The sequence below is a fragment of the Brachyhypopomus gauderio genome, chromosome 9 (genome assembly GCF_052324685.1).
Source record: "Brachyhypopomus gauderio isolate BG-103 chromosome 9, BGAUD_0.2, whole genome shotgun sequence".
NCBI lineage: Eukaryota > Metazoa > Chordata > Actinopteri > Gymnotiformes > Hypopomidae > Brachyhypopomus > Brachyhypopomus gauderio.
The window spans coordinates 19505585-19527028 of NC_135219.1; the positions used below are offsets into that span (position 1 = coordinate 19505585).

At 41.4% G+C, this 21444-nt stretch overlaps 1 protein-coding gene across 1 annotated transcript in view; it reads left to right on the plus strand.

The window, feature by feature from the left end:
- Positions 1-21373, plus strand: part of LOC143523358 (macoilin) — a 68723-nt gene extending 47350 nt beyond the window's left edge. Inside the window, exons 3-12 of the mRNA XM_077017744.1 lie at positions 14952-15093; positions 15385-15511; positions 15718-15841; positions 17401-17570; positions 17673-18099; positions 18194-18352; positions 18643-18813; positions 19067-19193; positions 20140-20314; positions 20401-21373. Coding sequence (XP_076873859.1) covers positions 14952-15093; positions 15385-15511; positions 15718-15841; positions 17401-17570; positions 17673-18099; positions 18194-18352; positions 18643-18813; positions 19067-19193; positions 20140-20314; positions 20401-20588 — 1810 coding nt within the window. The 3' untranslated portion in view covers positions 20589-21373. The remainder of the gene's footprint in view (positions 1-14951; positions 15094-15384; positions 15512-15717; positions 15842-17400; positions 17571-17672; positions 18100-18193; positions 18353-18642; positions 18814-19066; positions 19194-20139; positions 20315-20400) is intronic.
- Positions 21374-21444: the final 71 nt, after the last annotated feature.

Here is a 21444-nt window from a genome sequence, read left to right on the forward strand (position 1 = left end):
TGTTTGTCTGGAGCCAAGGAATGCACCTGAAGTGGAATTTTGTTTCTAGGACCTACGGGGTAGGAGATATGGACCAAAACGCAAAATGCTGCGCTATAGCGCCACCATCAGGCCAATGTGGGTGTCTGTACTTTACCACGGTCCCGCAAACAGACTACACCATTCTGCCAAGTTTGGTCTCCCTGGGCCTTACGGTCTAGGCTGCAGTATGCGTTTTATGCGGAGAAAAATAATAATAAGAAAATATAGCCGCAAGCGGCAATTGGCGGGTTCACACACGAATAGGCCACTTGGCTTCAATAGGCAATAGACCCAATAGGTCCTTTAGACCCAAAAGAAGCTGTTTGAGTGGAAAAAATGCACAAATAAATCAATGTGCAAAAAAATGTTCAATTGGGGCACTAAAGGCCCAAAAGGATCAAAATAATGTGTATTGGCAAAATGATTCAAATCACAGAACTAAATCACATGCTGAGATCAGCTTTGTGTGTGTGTTTGTGTGGTATTTCATGTGAGAAATAGTTTTCAGTCCGTTCCGATGTTTGGCCACTAGATGGAGCCCAAGTACTACCATACTGATATCTCATTAATCTCAGTAATGCAATATGACATTTTGGTGAATTAAAAGGTTCATTTCTGGTCAGGCAGTGCACTTTTTGTTATAAGATGCAATTGCAATGTTATAGAACTTATTGATCTGGACAATACAAGACCAATTACTTGTCTGTATTCTGCATAACAAGATTGCAGCATGAGTTTTTATGTTTTCTTAGGTTTTTGGGTACTGTAGCGCCCCCGACAGGCCAATTTGGACCAAACTTGGCGTACCTCACAAGGACTTCAGGATATAAAAGCCTTTCAAATTGGGAATTGATTGCATACATGGTTTATGAGTTATAGCAATATAGGTCATATATGGCATGGCCACAATGATATAATGGGAAAATGGACCAATCAGAAAAATAAAAATCCAACATTTTTTTACTCAGTTTTTACCTACAGAGTCTACTGATTATGCTCATAGCAATTTTTCCATAATTGGATCAAATTCCTATGACTAGTTTGTAAAAAGCTATTTTCAAACAATAGATGAATGTGACAAAAGTATGCATTTTTTAATAGGACTTGTAATTGCAAATTTGTCAGGTCTACTGCAAGGAATAAAATGAAACAAGCTGCATGTTCCTAAGTGAAAATTTGGAGGAGTTATGCATGATTTTCACAAATAGCGCCACCTAGTGGCCATATGTTTTAAAACTGCACAGCATGACACATAGTCCTGAGATATGCACAGTGGTGAGGTTTCATGTTGTTTGGCCAATGGTAAGTCTGTCAAATGGCCAATTATTTCAAATAAAAATTAATTGGCTCATGGCGGCCATGTTTTTTGAGTGATGATGTCATCATTGTGTGTCTTGATATCACTTGGGCCCCTGATGATGCCTGTAAAGTTTTGGCTTGATGTGACTAATGGTTTCTGAGATACAGTTTTTCCCATGTTATAGCGCCCCCTATTGGACAATCGAGGCCAGCTTTGACCTGTGACCTCGGAGTCATGTGCCCTAACAACTGTTAAAATTTTATGAAGATCCGTCAAAGCGTTGCTGAGATATGGCTGTTTAAGTAAATTTGGCCACGCCTTGGATCTATTGATTGACATGTGACAACCAGACTGTATGCAAATCTCAAAATGTTTTTAAGCAACTTTGATAATGAGATTCTCCTGAATATTTTGACACCAAGGTTGTGGTGATCCGATGAAAAACCAAGGAGTAGTAGGAAAAAGTAGGTTTTGCATATTATGCAAATTAGCAAAAAATCTAAGTAGGCGGAGCTTAATGGTTCTTGAGGCTTTTTTGTTTGTCTGGAGCCAAGGAATGCACCTGAAGTGGAATTTTGTTTCTAGGACCTACGGGGTGGGAGATATGAACCCAAACGCAAAATGCTGCGCTATAGCGCCACCATCAGGCCAATTTGGGTGTCTGTACTTAAGCACGGTCCCGCAAACAGACTACACCAGTCTGCCAAGTTTGGTCTCCCTGGGCCTTACGGTCTAGGCTGCAGTATGCGTTTTATGCGGAGAAAAATAATAATAATAATAAGAAAGAAAGAAAGAAGAAAAATCCTAACAATAACAATAGGTTTCCCACACTACGTGTGTGAACCCTAAAAATAGCCGCAAGCGGCGATTGGCGGGTTCACACAAAAAAAGGCACAAAAGCCAAAAGGTCTTTTAGACCAACAAGTGATATGAAGCTACTTCAGTCCAAAAAATGGACAGATAAAGTAATTTGCAAAAAATTATTCAACTGGGGCAATAAAGGCCTAAAAGATCAAAACAAAATGGCATGGCAAAATGATTCAGATCATAGAAGTTAATCAAATGCTGTGATTAGCTTTGTATGTGTGTGTTTGTGTGTTTTTTCATGTATGCAGTAAGGGCTTCTTGAGGCTTTTTTGATTGGCTTGAGCAAAGGAATACAGCTGAAGTAGAATTTTGTTTCTAGGCCATACAGTGTGGAAGATATTAAACAAAATGATTCAGACCATACAACTAAATCAAATGCTGAGATTAGGTTAAAAGCACTGACACACTGACCCAGGGGCCTAGTCAAATAAATATACCTTTGGCTGAATTTGTCAGAAGTTGTGAACATAGCAGCAGGAGAGCTCTTGTTAATGCCCCACATGTAAACCCCACTCTTTAACCCTTTTCATTTAGCTGACAAAATCTGTCACATGTGAATCTCAAACAAACCAAAGAGTAATGGCTTACTATACAATAAAATAACACAAATATTCTTATCTTTGCCTGTTCATGATGTTCTCATCCCTACTCTGACATGTTCTCACTGTTGTGCCCATAGTAGGGAGGCCACTAGGAATGTGTATCTAACAAGAGTTTGATGATAAGTAAAGCATGCAGTTATTTAGAGGTTGTGTGTGAAATGTGAATTACATGTCTCTGTCCTCTCTTATGTCATTTCAGGATGTATAGAGGGCATGTGTTGAGAGTGTGGATGGAAAAATGAAGCTAAATATCAGTTAGTGTGTTGGAAATGGCTAGAGAAATGTATATATGAAGCATATAGGAAGTCCTATGTGAGGGTGTGTGGAAAAAAGAGGCTAAATATCTGTATATTAGTCACTGGGTAATTGGTAGTAATGGCTAGAATTAGTGTGTATGTGAAACCTATAGGCCAGAGAGGCCTTTGTTTTTGTGAGTGCATGTGAAGGAGAGAGAGGGGGAGGGAGAGCCCAAGGGTTGTAAAGTGTTAGAAGCATGGGGGAGTGGAGGAGGGGGGCAGCGTGTGTGAGAACGTGCGTGTCTTAGCAGCTGTCTATGCCTCCCTGCACTGGTCAGTATGGAAAATGAAAATATTCACTGTAGAGCTGTTTGTGGACGGATTTGGCTCAAACTTGGCACACAGCACCACAATGGTCATGTGAATGTGGATGTCAATTTTCATAACAATCAGACATACTATGGCATAGTTATTGAACTGTGAATTTGATGTGTTACGATGGTAGCATTGTGATGCATATGAAAAATATTAATTTGTGAAAACCTTAGGATTTTCTTGCTAATCTTAGCATTTCAGAGTCTGCTGAGTATTACAAGGTGCGATTTAAATGTAATGGAGTTAAAATGCTAGGACTAGTATGAAAATGACAAGTTATATATATTTGATAATAGTGAAAAAGTGGTACATTTTTGCAAAACACATGTAATTAGAAAGTTGCTAGGAATTCTGCATACAATCATATGAATGCAAGCATTTCTTGATAAGTGAAAATATGTAGGAGAAATTCTGGATTTTCTAGTATAGTGCCACCTAGTGGTGCAATTCCCTTCTAACATGAGTATGTCTTAGAGGGTGTGTACATGAACATACCATGTCAGTTTCATGTGTATGAACCTATGGTAAGTCTATCAAATGGCCAATTAGGTCAAATCAAAATTAATTGGCTCATGGCGGCCATGTTTTTTGAGTGATGATGTCATCATTGTGTGCCTTGATACCAATTAGGCCCCTGATGATGCCTGTAAAGTTTTGGCTTGATGTGACTAATGGTTTCTGAGAAACAGTTTTTCCCATGTTATAGCGCCCCCTATTGGACAATCTGGGCCAGCTTTGACCTGTGACCTCCGAGTCATGTGCCCTAACAACTGATAAATTTTCATGAAGATTGGTCAAAGCGTTGCTGAGATATAGCTGCTGAAGTAAATTTGGCCACGCCTCAGAGCTATTGATTGACATGTCACAACGATACTGTATGCAAATGTAACAATTTTGTTCAAATTTATTGATAATGAGATTCTTCTGAATATTTTGACACCAAGATTGAAGAAATGCGATGAAAAACCAGGGACTAGTATAAAAAAGTAGGTTTTGCATATTATGCAAATTAGCAAAAAATCTAAGTAGGCGGAGCTTAATGGTTCTTGAGGCTTTTTTGTTTGTCTGGAGCCAAGGAATGCACCTGAAGTGGAATTTTGTTTCTAGGACCTACGGGGTGGGAGATATGAACCCAAACGCAAAATGCTGCGCTATAGCGCCACCATCAGGCCAATTTGGGTGTCTGTACTTAAGCACGGTCCCGCAAACAGACTACACCAGTCTGCCAAGTTTGGTCTCCCTGGGCCTTACGGTCTAGGCTGCAGTATGCGTTTTATGCGGAGAAAAATAATAATAATAAATATAGCCGCAAGCGGCAATTGGCGGGTTCACACAAAAAAAGGCAAAAAAGCCCAAAGGGTCTTTTAGACCAACAAATTGGCCTCTTGGCCTCTATAGGCAAAAAGAAGCCCAATAGGTCCTTTAGACCCAAAAGTGAATAGAAGCTGTTTGAGTGGAAAAAATGCATAAGTAAATCAATGTGACAAAACATTCAATTCAACTGAGGCACTAAAGGCCCAAAAGGATAAAAATAATGTGTATTGGCAAAATGATTCAGATCACAGAACTAAATCACATGCTGAGATCAGCTTTGTGTGCGTTTGTGTGGTGTTTCATGTGAGCAATTGTTTTCAGTCAGTTTCGGTGTTTGGCCACTAGATGGAGCCCAAGTACTATCATACTGATATCTCATTAATCTCAGTAATGCAATGACATTTTGGTGAATTAAAAGGTTCATTTCTGGTCAGGCAGTGCACTTTTTGTTATGAGATGTAATTGCAATGTTATAGACCTCATTGATCTGAATCATACAAGCCCCATTACTTGTCTGTATTCTGCATAACAAGATTGCTGCGTGAGTTTTTATGATTTCTCAGGTTTTTGGGTACTGTAGCGCCTCCGACAGGCCAATTTGAACCAAACTTGGCCTACCTCACAAGGACCTCAGTGTATAAAAGCCTTTCAAATTGGGAGTTGATCACTTACATGGTTTATGAGTTATAGCAATAAAGGTCATTTATGGCATGGCCAGAAGGATATAATGGAAAAATTGACCAATCAGACAAATAAAAATGCAACATTTTTTCCATATTTAGTTAACTACAGTGTCTACAGATTATGCCTATGCCATTTTTGCCATCATTGGATCAAATTCCTAGGACTAGTTCTTAAAGAGCTATTTTCAAAGAATTGATGAATGTGACAAAAGTATGCATTTTTTAATAGGACTTGTAATTGCAAAGTTGTCAGGTCTACTGCAAGGTATAAAAAGAAACAAGTTGCATGTTCCTAAGTGAAAATTTGGAGGAGTTATGCATGATTTTCACAAATAGCGCCACCTAGTGGCCAAATGTTTCAACACTGCACAGTATGACACATAGTCCTGGGATATGCACAGTGATGAGGTTTCATGTTGATTGGCCAATGTTAAGTCTGTCAAATGGCCAATTAATTCAAATAAAAATTAATTGGCTCATGGCGGCCATGTTTTTTGAGTGATGAGGTCATCATTGTGTGCCTTGATACCACTTGGGCCCCTGATGATGCCTGTAAAGTTTGGGCTTGATGTGACTAATGGTTTCTGAGAAACAAATTTCCCCATGTTATAGCGCCCCCTATTGGACAATCGTGGCCAGCTTTGACGTGTGACCTCTGAGTCATGTGCCCTAACAACTGATAAATTTTCATAAGGATAGGTCAAAGCATTGCTGAGATATAGCTGCTGAAGTCAATTTGGCCACGCCTCAGAGCTATTGATTGACATGTCACAACGACACTGTATGCAAATGTAACAATTTTGTTCAAATTTATTGATAATGAGATTCTTCTGAATATTTTGACACCAAGATTGAACAAATCCGATGAAAAACCAGGGACTAGTATAAAAAAGTAGGTTTTGCATATTATGCAAATTAGCAAAAAATCTAAGTAGGCGGAGCTTAATGGTTCTTGAGGCTTTTTTGTTTGTCTGGAGCCAAGGAATGCACCTGAAGTGGAATTTTGTTTCTACGACCTACGGGGTGGGAGATATGAACCCAAACGCAAAATGCTGCGCTATAGCGCCACCATCAGGCCAATTTGGGTGTCTGTACTTAAGCACGGTCCCGCAAACAGACTACACCAGTCTGCCAAGTTTGGTCTCCCTGGGCCTTACGGTTTAGGCTGCAGTATGCGTTTTATCCGGAGAAAAATAATAATAATAATAAGAAGAAAAAAAAAAAAGAAGAAAAATTCGAGCAATTACAATAGGTTTCCCACACTACGTGTGTGAACCCTAATAAATATAGCCGCAAGCGGCAATGAGCGGGCTCCTCGCAAGTGGCATAGGTACCGACTTGCATGCCTGGGGCGAAGGCATAGTAGATATGGCTAGGCCAGTGTGTATGTGAAACCTATTGGTAGGCCAGTGCATGTGTGTGCATGTGTAATAGAGAGAGAGAGGTTTGGTGTGATAATGTTTGTGTTCATCAGTTAGAGCTGTGTATGTGTGTGAGTGATTGCATATAATGGACAGTCTTAGTTGTCACAGTGAACTCACACTGTCATGTCAGACATGTATGTGCTCAATCTGTGATGCATACACATAAGTAGGTGTATGTGTGTGTGTGTGTGTGTGTGTGTGTGTGTGTGTGTGTGTGTGAATTAGGTGTTTTTATGTGTTACTGTAATGTATGGGTAGGCATGGCTAAGGCAGTGTGTATGTGAAGCTTATAGGGAGGCCTGTTTTTTGTGAGGGCATGTGAAATAGAGAGAGGGAGGGGGAGACAGAGACCATGGGTTGTTAAGTGTTAGAAGGTTGGGGGAGTGTGGGGGGAGTGGATGAGAGGGGCACTCTGCGTGTGTGAGAAGTGAGTGCATGTGAAATAGAGAGAGGGAGGGGGAGACAGAGACATGGGTTGTTAAGTGTTAGAAGGTTGGGGGAGTGGGGGGTGGGGAGTGGATGAGAGGGGCACTCTGCGTCTGCGAGAATGAGAGCGTGCGTGCCTGCAAACGGCTCTCTACCGCTCCTTGCACTGCTGAGTATGGAAATTGAAAATATTCACTGTAGAGTCATTTGTGGACGGATTTAGCTCAAACTTGGCAAATATCACCTCAATGGTCATGTGAATGTGCATGTCAATTTTCATAAACATAGGACATACTATAGCGGAATTATAAAAATATGAATTTGATGTGTTATGATGGTACCATTGTGATGCATATGAAAAATATAAATTTGTGGAAATCTTAGGATTTTTTGCACAACATTTGCATTGCATAGTCTGCTAAGTATATCAAGGTGTGATTTGAGGTGATGGAGTGAAAATCCTAGGAGTAGTGTGGAAAATGGAAATTATACATATTTGATAATATGTCAAAATCCGTACATTTTTGTAAAGCACTTGCAATTACAAAGTTGTTAAGGATTCTACGTAGAATCATATGAGTCCAAGTTTGTTGTTTTATGTCATACTATGTGGGCGTAATTCAGGAGTTTCTAGTATAGCGCCACCTAGTGGTGCAATTGCCATCATACCCCAGTATGTCTTAGAGGGTGTGCACCTGAACATGCCATGTGAGTTTTAGGTCAATTGACATATGTAAAGCTTGTAAAGCTTGTGAAATTGTATACTGACAGCTAATTGGTCGATGGTGGCGGCCATATTGGACATATGATGGTGCAGATCTAGGACCTGTCTCAGAGGTGCATGTAGATGATGCATACCAAGTTTTGTGTTATTTGGCCAATCGGTGTGTGCAGGAGAGTTTTTTGGCAGTTATAGCGCCCCCTAGGTGTGAATGTGTGCCAAAATGTATGGGCAGGTGTAGACGCCCAACAGGTACATGTATATGAAATTTGGTGTGAATATGTAAAAGTATGCATGAGATACAGCAGAAAATGTGCATTTTAGGCTGTGAAATTTTTGCCCCTTGACTTGTGTGGCATGTGGCCACGCCCATGTGCAGAAATGTGCATTTTTTGTTAAAGATTATTAAAGTTCAGACTCTTCTGAACGTTTTGATACCACATATGTGCATGTATGTGAAAAATCCAGGGACTAGTTAGCTCTCAAAAATGTGTGCGATTTTGCATATTATGCAAATTAGCTCGAAAACGAAGTAGGCGGAGCTTATGGGTTCTTGAGGCTTTTTGGTAGGTTTGGAGACAAGGAACATGTATATGAAAGAATTTTAAATTTAGGACATACGTGGTACTGGCAATTTACTTGAATGCGTTTGCGTGCGCTGTAGCGCCACCTATGGGCGGATTTGGCTGGCGTCTTGCGCCTGAGTAGCGGGAGGGACTACTACCTATTGACCAAGTTTCAAGTCTGTAGGCCTTACGGTTTGGGCTGTGCGATCCGTTTTAAGGCAGAAAAAGAATAATAATAATAATAATAATAATAAGGAGAAAAATCCTAACAATTACAATAGGCCTCCAGCACCTTTGGTGCTCGGAGCCCTAATAAGAAAGAAAGAAAGAAGAAAAATCCTAACAATTACAATAGGGTTCCCACACTATGTGTGTGAACCCTAAATATAGCCGCAAGCGGCGATTGGCGGGTTCACACAAAAAAAGGCACAAAAGCCCAAAGGGTCTTTTAGACCAACAAGTGATATGAAGCTACTTCAGTCTAAAAAATGGACAGATAATGTAATTTGCAAAAAAATATTCAACTGGGGCAATAAAGGCCCAAAAGATCAAAACAAAATGTCATGGCAAAATGATTCAGATCATAGAAGTTAATCAAATGCTGTGATTAGCTTTGTATGTGTGTGTTTGTGTGTTTTTTCATGTATGCAGTAAGGGCTTCTTGAGGCTTTTTTGGTTGGCTTGAGCAAAGGAATACAGCTGAAGTAGAATTTTGTTTCTAGGCCATACAGTGTGGAAGATATTAAACAAAATGATTCAGACCATACAACTAAATCAAATGCTGAGATTAGGTTAAAAGCACTGACACACTGACCCAGGGGCCTAGTCAAATAAATATACCTTTGGCTGAATTTGTCAGAAGTTGTGAACATAGCAGCAGGAGAGCTCTTGTTAATGCCCCACATGTAAACCCCACTCTTTAACCCTTTTCATTTAGCTGACAAAATCTGTCACATGCGAATCTCAAACAAACCAAAGAGTAATGGCTTACTATACAATAAAATAACACAAATATTCTTATCTTTGCCTGTTCATGATGTTCTCATCCCTACTCTGACATGTTCTCACTGTTGTGCCCATAGTAGGGAGGCCACTAGGAATGTGTATCTAACAAGACTTTGATGATAAGTAAAGCATGCAGTTATTTAGAGGTTGTGTGTGAAATGTGAATTACATGTCTCTGTCCTCTCTTATGTCATTTCAGGATGTATAGAGGGCATGTGTTGAGAGTGTGGATGGAAAAATGAAGCTAAATATCAGTTAGTGTGTTGGAAATGGCTAGAGAAATGTATATATGAAGCATATAGGAAGTCCTATGTGAGGGTGTGTGGAAAAAAGAGGCTAAATATCTGTATATTAGTCACTGGGTAATTGGTAGTAATGGCTAGAATTAGTGTGTATGTGAAACCTATAGGCCAGAGGCCTTTGTTTTTGTGAGTGCATGTGAAGGAGAGAGAGGGGGAGGGAGAGCCCAAGGGTTGTAAAGTGTTAGAAGCATGGGGGAGTGGAGGAGGGGGGCAGCGTGTGTGAGAACGTGCGTGTCTTAGCAGCTGTCTATGCCTCCCTGCACTGGTCAGTATGGAAAATGAAAATATTCACTGTAGAGCTGTTTGTGGACGGATTTGGCTCAAACTTGGCACACAGCACCACAATGGTCATGTGAATGTTGATGTCAATTTTCATAACAATCAGACATACTATGGCATAGTTATTGAACTGTGAATTTGATGTGTTACGATGGTAGCATTGTGATGCATATGAAAAATATTAATTTGTGAAAACCTTAGGATTTTCTTGCTAATCTTAGCATTTCAGAGTCTGCTGAGTATTACAAGGTGTGATTTAAAGGTAATGGAGTTAAAATGCTAGGACTAGTATGAAAATGACAAGTTATATATATTTGATAATAGTGAAAAAGTGGTACATTTTTGCAAAACACATGTAATTAGAAAGTTGCTAGGAATTCTGCATACAATCATATGAATGCAAGCATTTCTTGATAAGTGAAAATATGTAGGAGAAATTCTGGATTTTCTAGTATAGCGCCACCTAGTGGTGCAATTCCCTTCTAACATGAGTATGTCTTAGAGGGTGTGTACATGAACATACCATGTCAGTTTCATGTGTATGAACCTATGGTAAGTCTGTCAAATGGCCAATTAATTCAAATAAAAATTTATTAGCTCATGGCGGCCATGTTTTTTGAGTGATGATGTCATCATTGTGTGCCTTGATACCACTTGGGCCCCTGATGATGCCTGTAAAGTCTTGGCTTGATGTGACTAATGGTTTCTGAGAAACAGTTTTTCCCATGTTATAGCGCCCCCTATTGAACAATCTGGGCCAGCTTTGACCTGTGACCTCTGAGTCATGTGCCCTAACAACTGATAAATTTCCATGAAGATTGGTCAAAGCATTGCTGAGATATAGCTGCTGAAGTCAATTTGGCCACGCCTCAGAGCTATTGATTGACATGTGACAACCAGACTGTATACCAATGTCACAGTTTTATTGATATTCATTGATAATGAGATTCTTGTGAATATTTTGACACCAAGATTGTGGTGATCAGATGAAAAACCAGGGACTAGTATAAAAAAGTAGGTTTTGCATATTATGCAAATTAGCAAAAAATCTAAGTAGGCGGAGCTTAATGGTTCTTGAGGCTTTTTTGTTTGTCTGGAGCCAAGGAATGCACCTGAAGTGGAATTTTGTTTCTAGGACCTACGGGGTAGGAGATATGGACCAAAACGCAAAATGCTGCGCTATAGCGCCACCATCAGGCCAATGTGGGTGTCTGTACTTTACCATGGTCCCGCAAACAGACTACACCATTCTGCCAAGTTTGGTCTCCCTGGGCCTTACGGTCTAGGCTGCAGTATGCGTTTTATGCGGAGAAAAATAATAATAAGAAAATATAGCCGCAAGCGGCGATTGGCGGGTTCACACAAAAAAAGGCAAAAAAGCCCAAAGGGTCTTTTAGACCAACAAATTGGCCTCTTGGCCTCAATAGGCAAAAAGAAGCCCAATAGGTCCTTTAGACCCAAAAGTGAATAGAAGCTGTTTGATTGGAAAAAATGCATAAGTAAATCAATGTGACAAAACATTCAATTCAACTGAGGCACTAAAGGCCCAAAAGGATCAAAATAATGTGTATTGGCAAAATGATTCAGATCACAGAACTAAATCACATGCTGAGATCAGCATTGTGTGCATTTGTGTGGTGTTTCATGTGAGCAATTGTTTTCAGTCAGTTTCGGTGTTTGGCCACTAGATGGAGCCCAAGTACTATCATACTGATATCTCATTAATCTCAGTAATGCAATGACATTTTGGTGAATTAAAAGGTTCATTTCTGGTCAGGCAGTGCACTTTTTGTTATGAGTTGTATTTGCAATGTTATAGACCTCATTGATCTGAATCATACAAGCCCCATTACTTGTCTGTATTCTGCATAACAAGATTGCTGCGTGAGTTTTTATGATTTCTCAGGTTTTTGGGTACTGTAGCGCCTCCAACAGGCCAATTTGAACCAAACTTGGCCTACCTCACAAGGACTTCAGTGTATAAAAGCCTTTCAAATTGGGAGTTGATCACTTACATGGTTTATGAGTTATAGCAATAAAGGTCATTTATGGCATGGCCAGAAGGATATAATGGAAAAATTGACCAATCAGAAAAATAAAAATGCAATATTTTTTCCATATTTAGTTAACTACAGTGTCTACTGATTATGCCTATGCCATTTTTGCCATCATTGGATCAAATTCCTAGGACTAGTTCTTAAAGAGCTATTTTCAAACAATTGATGAATGTGACAAAAGTATGCATTTTTTAATAGGACTTGTAATTGCAAAGTTGTCAGGTCTACTGCAAGGTATAAAAAGAAACAAGTTGCATGTTCCTAAGTGAAAATTTGGAGGAGTTATGCATGATTTTCACAAATAGCGCCACCTAGTGGCCAAATGTTTCAACACTGCACAGTATGACACATAGTCCTGGGATATGCACAGTGATGAGGTTTCATGTTGATTGGCCAATGGTAAGTCTGTCAAATGGCCAATTAATTCAAATAAAAATTAATTGGCTCATGGCGGCCATGTTTTTTGAGTGATGAGGTCATCATTGTGTGCCTTGATACCACTTGGGCCCCTGATGATGCCTGTAAAGTTTGGGCTTGATGTGACTAATGGTTTCTGAGAAACAAATTTCCCCATGTTATAGCGCCCCCTTTTGGACAATCGTGGCCAGCTTTGACCTGTGACCTCTGAGTCATGTGCCCTAACAACTGATAAATTTTCATATGTCAAATGTCAAAGCATTGCTGAGATATAGCTGCTGAAGTCAATTTGGCCACGCCTCAGAGCTATTGATTGACATGTGACAACCAGACTGTATACCAATGTCACAGTTTTGTTGATGTTCCTTGATAATGAGATTCTTGTGAATATTTTGACACCAAGATTGTGGTGATCAGATGAAAAACCAGGGACTAGTATGAAAAAGTAGGTTTTGCATATTATGCAAATTAGCAAAAATCTAAGTAGGCGGAGCTTAATGGTTCTTGAGGCTTTTTTGTTTGTCTGGAGCCAAGGAATGCACCTGAAGTGGAATTTTGTTTCTACGACCTACGGGGTGGGAGATATGAACCCAAACGCAAAATGCTGCGCTATAGCGCCACCATCAGGCCAATTTGGGTGTCTGTACTTAAGCACGGTCCCGCAAACAGACTACACCAGTCTGCCAAGTTTGGTCTCCCTGGGCCTTACGGTTTAGGCTGCAGTATGCGTTTTATGCGGAGAAAAATAATAATAATAAATATAGCCGCAAGCGGCAATTACGGGGTCCAAGCACAGGGTATGGGCACCATCTGGCACGCCTGAGATGCGTAAGCATGTGTGTGTAATCACTGGGTAGGTATGGGTGAAGCAATGTGTATATGAAACCTATAGGTAGGCCATTGCATGTGTGTGCATGTGTAAGAAAGATGTAGGGGTAATTCAGGAAATTCTAGTATAGCGCCACCTAGTGGTGCAATTCCCGTCATACTTGAGTATGTCTTAGAGGGTGTGTAGATGAACATAATATGTGAGTTTCATGTTGATTGGCTTATGATAAGCTTGTGAAATGTGTACTGAAAGCTGATTGGTCGATAGCGGCGGCCATATTGGACATATGATGGTGCAGGTCATGGACCTGTGTCATAGGTGCATATAGATGATGCGTACCAAGTTTGGAGTTATTTGGCCAATCTGTGTGGGCAGGAGAGTTTTTTGGCCGTTATAGCGCCACCTAGGTGTGCATGTCTGCCAAAATGCATGTGCAGGTCTAGACACCCAATAGGTACATGTGTGTGAAATTTGGAGTGAATACATGAAAGTATGCCTGAGATACAGCAGAATATGTGGTTTTTTGGCGAAGGAATTTTCGACGCTTGACTTGTGATGCATGTGGCCACGCCCATGTGCAGAAATGTGCACTTTGGCTCCATAACTTTTAAAGTTCAGACTCTTCTGAACGTTTTGATACCACATATGTGCATGTATGTGACAAATCCAGGGACTAGTACGCGCTCAAAAATGTGTGCAAATTTGCATATTATGCAAATTAGCTCGACATGTAAGGGGCGGAGCTTATGGGTTCAAATGTATTTTTTGTAGAATGGAAGATGACTGATCAGATGCAATTGGAATTTTTTGTTTATGACATACGGTGTAGGCGTGACAATTTTTTGCGCTCTATAGCGCCACCTATGGTCGGATCGGGCTGGCGTGTTGCGCCTGAGTAGCGGAGAGGAGTACTACAAGTTGGCCAAAGGAGAAGTCTGTAGGTGTTACGGTTTGGTCTGCACAACGCGTTTTAGGGCAGAAAAAGAAGAATAATAATAATAATCGGAACAATTACAATAGGGTTCCAGCACCTTCAGTGCTTGGACCCCTAATAAGAAAGAAGAAAAAACCTAACAATAACAATAGGTTTCCCACACTATGTGTGTGAACCCTAATAATAAGAAAGAAGAAAAAACCTAACAATAACAATAGGTTTCCCACACTACGTGTGTGAACCCTAATAAGAAGAAAAAACCCGACAATTACAATAGGTTTCCCACACTACGTGTGTGAACCCTAATAAGAAAGAAAGAAAAAACCCGACAATAACAATAGGTTTCCCACACTGTGTGTGTGAACCCTAATAAGAAAGAAAAATCCGAGCAATAACAATAGGTTTCCCACACTATGTGTGTGAACCCTAATAATAATCGGAACAAATACAATAGGGTTCCAGCACCGCTGGTGCTTGGACCCCTAATTATCACAAGCCTTCGTCATCATACATCTTGCCAGAATCCAGAACATTCATCAAAATGTTGATGTTCCATTCATCACCATGAGTGTGTGTTTCCTCACCGTTTTCAGTGCGTACTCTTTCCTGAAGTTCATGGTGGTCTGGATTCTCGTGCTCCTGGCGGACTTTATTCTGGAGTTCAGGCTGGAATATTTGTGGCCGTGCTGGCTCTTCCTCGGAACTGTCTACACCACATTCCACTGCCACGGGCTGGTATGCCATTTTTATTTTATTGCTGAAGTAATTATGAAAGTAATTATTATATAATATTTTTTTGTTTGAATTATTTTATTACTGATTGTTGCTGAATTATGTGAAGCCTTTTTCAAGATATAATTAGTGCAAAAATATATAATGCTAATGCATCTTTCCTGCACGCATAGCTGTTTGATTTTATTAGAGACAGGCATTCTTGATATTGTAAACACTGTCACATGCTCATGCAATAATGACCAAACGTTGGTATAGCTTGGGTAGCTAATGCGTCTTCCTGTTCTCCTATAGGCTATCTGTGTGGTATTTGTGTGTGCAGCCTTCACCCTGGACATATTTTGCTTGATTTTTGTTCCTTTGCACTGGCTGTTCTTTGCGGCCAGCACATATGTGTTACTGAACTACATATGGCACACAGGTAAGTGGCAGAGTAAGCTGTTCTAGTCTTAAAAGGGCATTGTTTTTAAATGTAGTAATTAATTTTTTTCACTGTATGCTGTGGCTGTCGTGTATAATTCAGCAAATGGTTAAGAATCTTAGAGTCATTCCAGAGGCTTGAGGATTAATGTTTGAATGGACAGTGCGTTCACCTTTTTGTGTTTCTGTGTCTGTTTCCTTTTACAGAGAAGGGTATCTGTGTGTCAACGGTGACATTATGGATTCTCCTTGTATATACAGAGGCGTCTCTCAGGCTGAGAGACCTGAAAAACCCTTACGCCAACCTCTCTCATCTGTTCGCTGCACACTGGTAGGGTCTGCTTATCAAAACCAGGCAATTGTGCTTACAATGATATACACACTTTGGCTGGGCTGAAGTGAACCGCTCCCCTCAGAAACATCTATGTAGATAATTTATATTTACAGCAATTAGGAGATGCTCTTGCCCAAATCAACTTGCAAAAGTACTTTGTTTTCTCCATATAAGTTACTGTTGTGCTAGTACAACTAGTCAGAGGACACCATCAAGCTAGGACCCCAGAATTCTTTCCTTATTTGTATCAAATAAAGCATACATTAAAAACACCTGCATAATATTGTTTAGGTCCCCCTTGTGCTGACAAAACAGATTTGACATGTCAAGTCCTGAACTCTACAAGACCTCTGAAGGTGGTTTCTGGCACCAAGATGTTAGCAGCAGATCCTTTAAGTCCTGTAAGTTGCAAGGCGAGGCCTCTATGGGTCGGGCTGGTTTTTGCAGCACATCCTACTGATTCTCAGTTGGACTGAGATCTGGGGAATTTGGAGGCCAAGTCAACAAACCAAAACACTTGTTCCTCAAACCACCCCTGGACTCCTGGTCGTGGGGAGCGTTATCCTGCTGAAAGAGGCCACTGCTATTAGGAAATACTAAAGCCACGAACGGCTGCACTTCGTCTGCTACAATGTTGTGGTGGTGATGCATGTCAAAGTAGAATCCACATGAATTCCAGGACTCAAGATCTCCTAGCAGAACATTACCCAACGCTTCACACTGCCCTCACCAGCTTGCCTTCTTCCCATAGAGCATCTTGGGGCCATTTCTCCCTCTGTACACACTGTGCTCACACCCCGCCATCCACACAACATAAATGAAAACATGATGAATCAGAATAGCCTTCCATTACTCTGTGGTCCCTTTCTGATTCTCATGTGGACGAGGATCAGCATGGCCACATGGACACACTTTCCCATTTTTCCTGCTTCCGACACATCAATGTGCTTCCTACACAACAATGTTAAGAACTGACTGCTCACACGCTGCCTGATATATCCTAATCCTGGACAGGTGTCACTGAAATTAGTCAGTGTTATTCATTTCTCCTGTCTGCAGTTTTAATTCGATGGCTTATTTTAAGATTATCCATATGAATATATTAAGATTATTTAGGATTATTAACCAATCAAGTACCTTTGAAGTGTCGAGGGATCTTTCAAGAGCCTTTTGAAGACATGGGTCTTCAGTCGGTGTCTCAGCAGTGAGACTAAGGGGCTTCACTGTACAGACTGGCAGTGGAGTGACATTTTACCACCTGGCTTCTGTTACTGCAGAAAAGAGTGTGGATGTGTGTCTTCCCTGTCTCCTGAGTGATTCAAGATGAGCTGCGTGAAGGATGTGAGATTCAGTGTGAGGGGAGATGAGTTCATTCAGGATAGGAGGGGGGCTGGATCATCATTGGTTCTATAGGCAAACGTAAGTGTATTAAATATAACGCAGACGATGCAGCCGAGACTCGAGACGGCTGAATACGAACCGTTCGGCTGCAAGGGCCTACTGGAAAACAAAACATCGATATATATGTGTAGCCTAATGTCTGTCTTTCCCCACAGCATTGGGTATCCACTGGTGTATATGGGATTTGATGCAACGTGCTACTTCTCCAGCGTCTTTAAGCTTCGTACTCAAAAAGCAGTTCAGAGTGAGAACGACTTGCACTTGCATCTAATTCCCCAGCCTCTTCCCCCTTACATGCAGCTCTACTCCAAGCTGGGAGTGGAAGGTAAGGACAGAATATTTTTTCAGATGTTTCGCTCTCTCTCTTGTAGGGAAAAAGCCAAATCTCTATATTTAGATGTATGAAAATGATTCTGATTGCACTTAGAATCGAAATGGAGGACCAAACCAGGGCCCATGCAATACCAGTGTCAAAATGATGCCATCGTACCAGAGGACCAGGAGGAATGTCTCCAGCTCCACAGACTTCAGGGGAGGATGGAGAGAGATCCGGGGGATGCAAAGACAAGAGACCTAACCCCCCAGCCTCCTGGGCCCAAACAGCATGGCGGTGACGTTCGCACTCTGCCTGATGTCCCTGAACACCTACCTCAGGAGGAGCAGACGGGCAGAGCTCCCCGAGTCTCCAAGGGCTCGCAGGCTAAAGTGCAAAGAAGCTCCGTGAGCTCAATGACGGGCAAAGGGGAGAAGAAGCTGAAAAACCCCAAAGCCGTCGGCTCCGGCGGAGAGGCGGGGGAGAAAGGCTCGCCGACCATCCAGAACCTTCAGAACCCTCACGCCGAGCAGACGTCGAGGTAAATGCGTTCTGTCCGCTCTCCTGCAAAGCTGGTTAAATGACGGCATGGGAGTGCCATGGTTTTACCGTTGTGAATCTTGTGTCCGACGCAGACTGGAGCAGGAGGTGAGGAAGTTGAAGGCGGAGCTGCAGACGAGCAGACAGAACGAGCAGGAGCTACGCAGTCACGTCTGCAACCTCACCAACAGCGAGAGCAGCCTGCGGCCCGAAGTCTCGCTACTGAGACACGCCAACGAGCTTCTGCAGAGCAAGTGAGCAACTGAAGTCTCGCCGGGCTCTCCTAACACGATGTCCAGTAACGCTAATATCTCACAGGAATAAATATGCATTTGATGTTTGGCACAGATATATACTGTGTACTATTATACACTCTTCTCGCTATACAGGGTTATTAGTTATTACAGCTATTAGAAACAGGCCGGGAGCAAATAAAAACCCAGTGGGCCCACTGACCTCAGGTCTGTTCTTATAGCTCGGGAACATTTAAGCTGCTGAAGGAGTCTTGTACTGCAGGTCCTGAACTTCCGTCTTCCCCCTCCAGGCTCCAGTATTTGACAAAATCCAGGCAAAAGGACAAACAAAGTTGTGCCATGTTGGAGAAGAAGACCAGAGCGGAGTCTGAGAGCAGAGTAGCGGTGGAAAAACAACTCACAGAAATTCGGTCACAAAAATTTGACGAGGCAGCCTTTTTACTCCGCAGTGCATCGAACAGGTACGGCAGGAAATCGGGCATGTTGCCATGGGGGCTGTTACCATGACACCCCTGCTCAACTGTTTGCCATTGTTTTTCATTTTGCCCTCTTTTCCCATTTTGCAAAATTATCTTTGGTAAATACACTTTGAAGTCTCAAAAGAGCACACTGCAGCGATTTCTATTACGAAAAGCTTACGTCAATGTGGACATTTCACAAAGCAAAAAAAATGTCCTGCCAGTTCAAAACCCTGTATTCTCTCCTATCCACTAGGCAGGAACACAGTGAAACCCAGCTGTTAAGGAAAAAAGCTAGAGATCTAGACACAGAGTACAAACAACTACAGCTGGACTATCAGGGGAAAGAGAATCGATTGCTAGCTCTAGAAAAAGAAGTGGAGGTAAAGCTTTGTGGTTTTGGGCAACACATCTGAATAGTTGTAACATTTTGTTTGTGGTTGTGTGCGTTTCCATTGCTTACATATGACATCTGTGAGTAGTGGTGGTTTGGTGAGCTTGTTGCCTGTTTGTGTTTGAGTGACGATTTCTGAGGCAGTGGCTTCACCCACTACTTGTGCAATGCTTATGGTTGTAGTTTTTGTTTCATTTTATGTTGTGTGTGTCATCTGTTTTTAGTGGTGATATATGTACCATGTATAACATAAAGCATGCAAAAACATTTCAGAAAATGTCAGTTTGTGTTTTTCTTTGGTAATGAAGAGGAACTTAAAAAAAACACCTTTAAACGGCATATTGTTGGTTAAGCAGAGGTACTTAAGTGACAAAATTAGGGACAATAGTGACTAACAATCCAGTTAATTGAATGTTCTTTGCCATGCTTAATATCTATATATTTATTTCTATTATTTCATGTGAATATCAAATAATTGCTATTATGAAGCTGCTCCAAAAATTCACGACATACCCTCTTGTTCTTAAAAATTTGACTTAAGTGTCATTGAAGGGGAAGCATGAGGGTTAAGCCTAGGTTTAGGACTAAACTTGGTCTGTGAATCTGGCCTAATACGGCTGGGCACCCTACCCTGTATTGCCTGTGTTTCTCCACAGTTCAGTCTGGACCAGTATCCCTTCCTAAGGGGTTATGTGAGAATATAAAGTTATTATGAACACTGATCTCTGGACAAACACTAGAAACGTTTCATTTTCATGATTGATCGGGGATGCATCAGTTTCAGAATGAAGGTAGACAGCAATCAACAGAGCCGCAAAATCAAATACAGGATGACTCGACAGGCAGCTTTAAGTGATAAAACAACTTGTGTTCATGCTACATTGCTAACGGGTTGATCTGTATCTCACGCACGCCATCTGCTTACCCGTCCCTAGACCCTCCAGAAACACAGATGCACAGAGCAGGAAGCAGACGTCTTGCTCTCGGCCCTCTCCTCCCTGCAGGACAAAGCACAGCATCTGGAGTACAACCTAAGCGCCGAGACCCGCCTCAAACTGGACCTGTTCTCCGCTCTGGGCGATGCACGGCGGCAGCTGGAGATAGCCCAAGGTTGGTGCTGGTCATCGTCTGGCTGTGTGTGATGGTCCTTCACTGATCTAGGTTGCTGATTTGGCCAAAAACCTTGTTCTCCACAGTTAAGCTGGTAAAGCAGGACCAGGAAATCAAGGAGATGAAGCAGAGGATCGCGGAGGTCATGGCCGTCGCTCCAGGCATGTCATATGTGGCACCGCGCACATCTGCGCCACAGTACCTCAAGTTCCTCAACTCTGAGCGCTACGTCCTAAACCCCCGTGGCCTCATGTATCAGTGTCTTAAGAAATAAGCAAGAGACGATAGTGGAGATCCCCCCCCCCCTCGGCATCAGCTCAAAAACAAAAAGGGGGGCGGGGGTGGCATACATTTTGTCTTGATTGTTGGTCAGGCAGTTTGCATGGGCTTCCCTGACAATGCCAGCAGCTTTCGGTGACATTTACAACTCCTGAGACAGTGAGGAGATCGCTCTTCATATGAGCCACTGGTCTTTGAGAGCTGAAAACCGATTGTACGTCTGATTTGTGGTGCTACAGAAGTACAACAGAATGCAACATGGGCAGATTTTGTTTTTAAAAGGTACTTTGAAACCATACAAGGCAAGCTGCCGTTCAGAAAAGGTTTTGACTTGTCGCTCTTTGTGATATGCTTTGGGAAGACCACCTAGATGTCACGCTAGGGTAATAGCTAAGAGGCATTGACTATTTTCATGAAAACAGCAGGCCCAATGGCTCATGAAGTAATGTGCCTCAATAACAACATTTAAACAAACTCAATTTATATAAAAAGCCAATACCTAATGTCAGTTATGTGAATATAAGTGCTTTGTACCGTTTTGTATTCCTTTTTACATTATACACATTGTAAAGGAATTGATTCCCAAAAATGTTTGTAGGTTTTCACGTCTTTGGACCTGTTGCCTTTTTATGTGTCAATGGGGTGTTTTTTATGAGATATTTATTTTTCTGGCTTGATGTACTTTTCCCTAAAACTTAATGATATTGGATTAATCTTGTGTTGGTCTGCATGCTGACTAATGTATATGATTGTTTTGAATAATAAAATAAATAATGATCATTTTTTTGATGTTTAATTGTGCATTTGTGAAAGGGCTAATGTCTTCTTCCACTATTTTTTTTTTTTTGGAA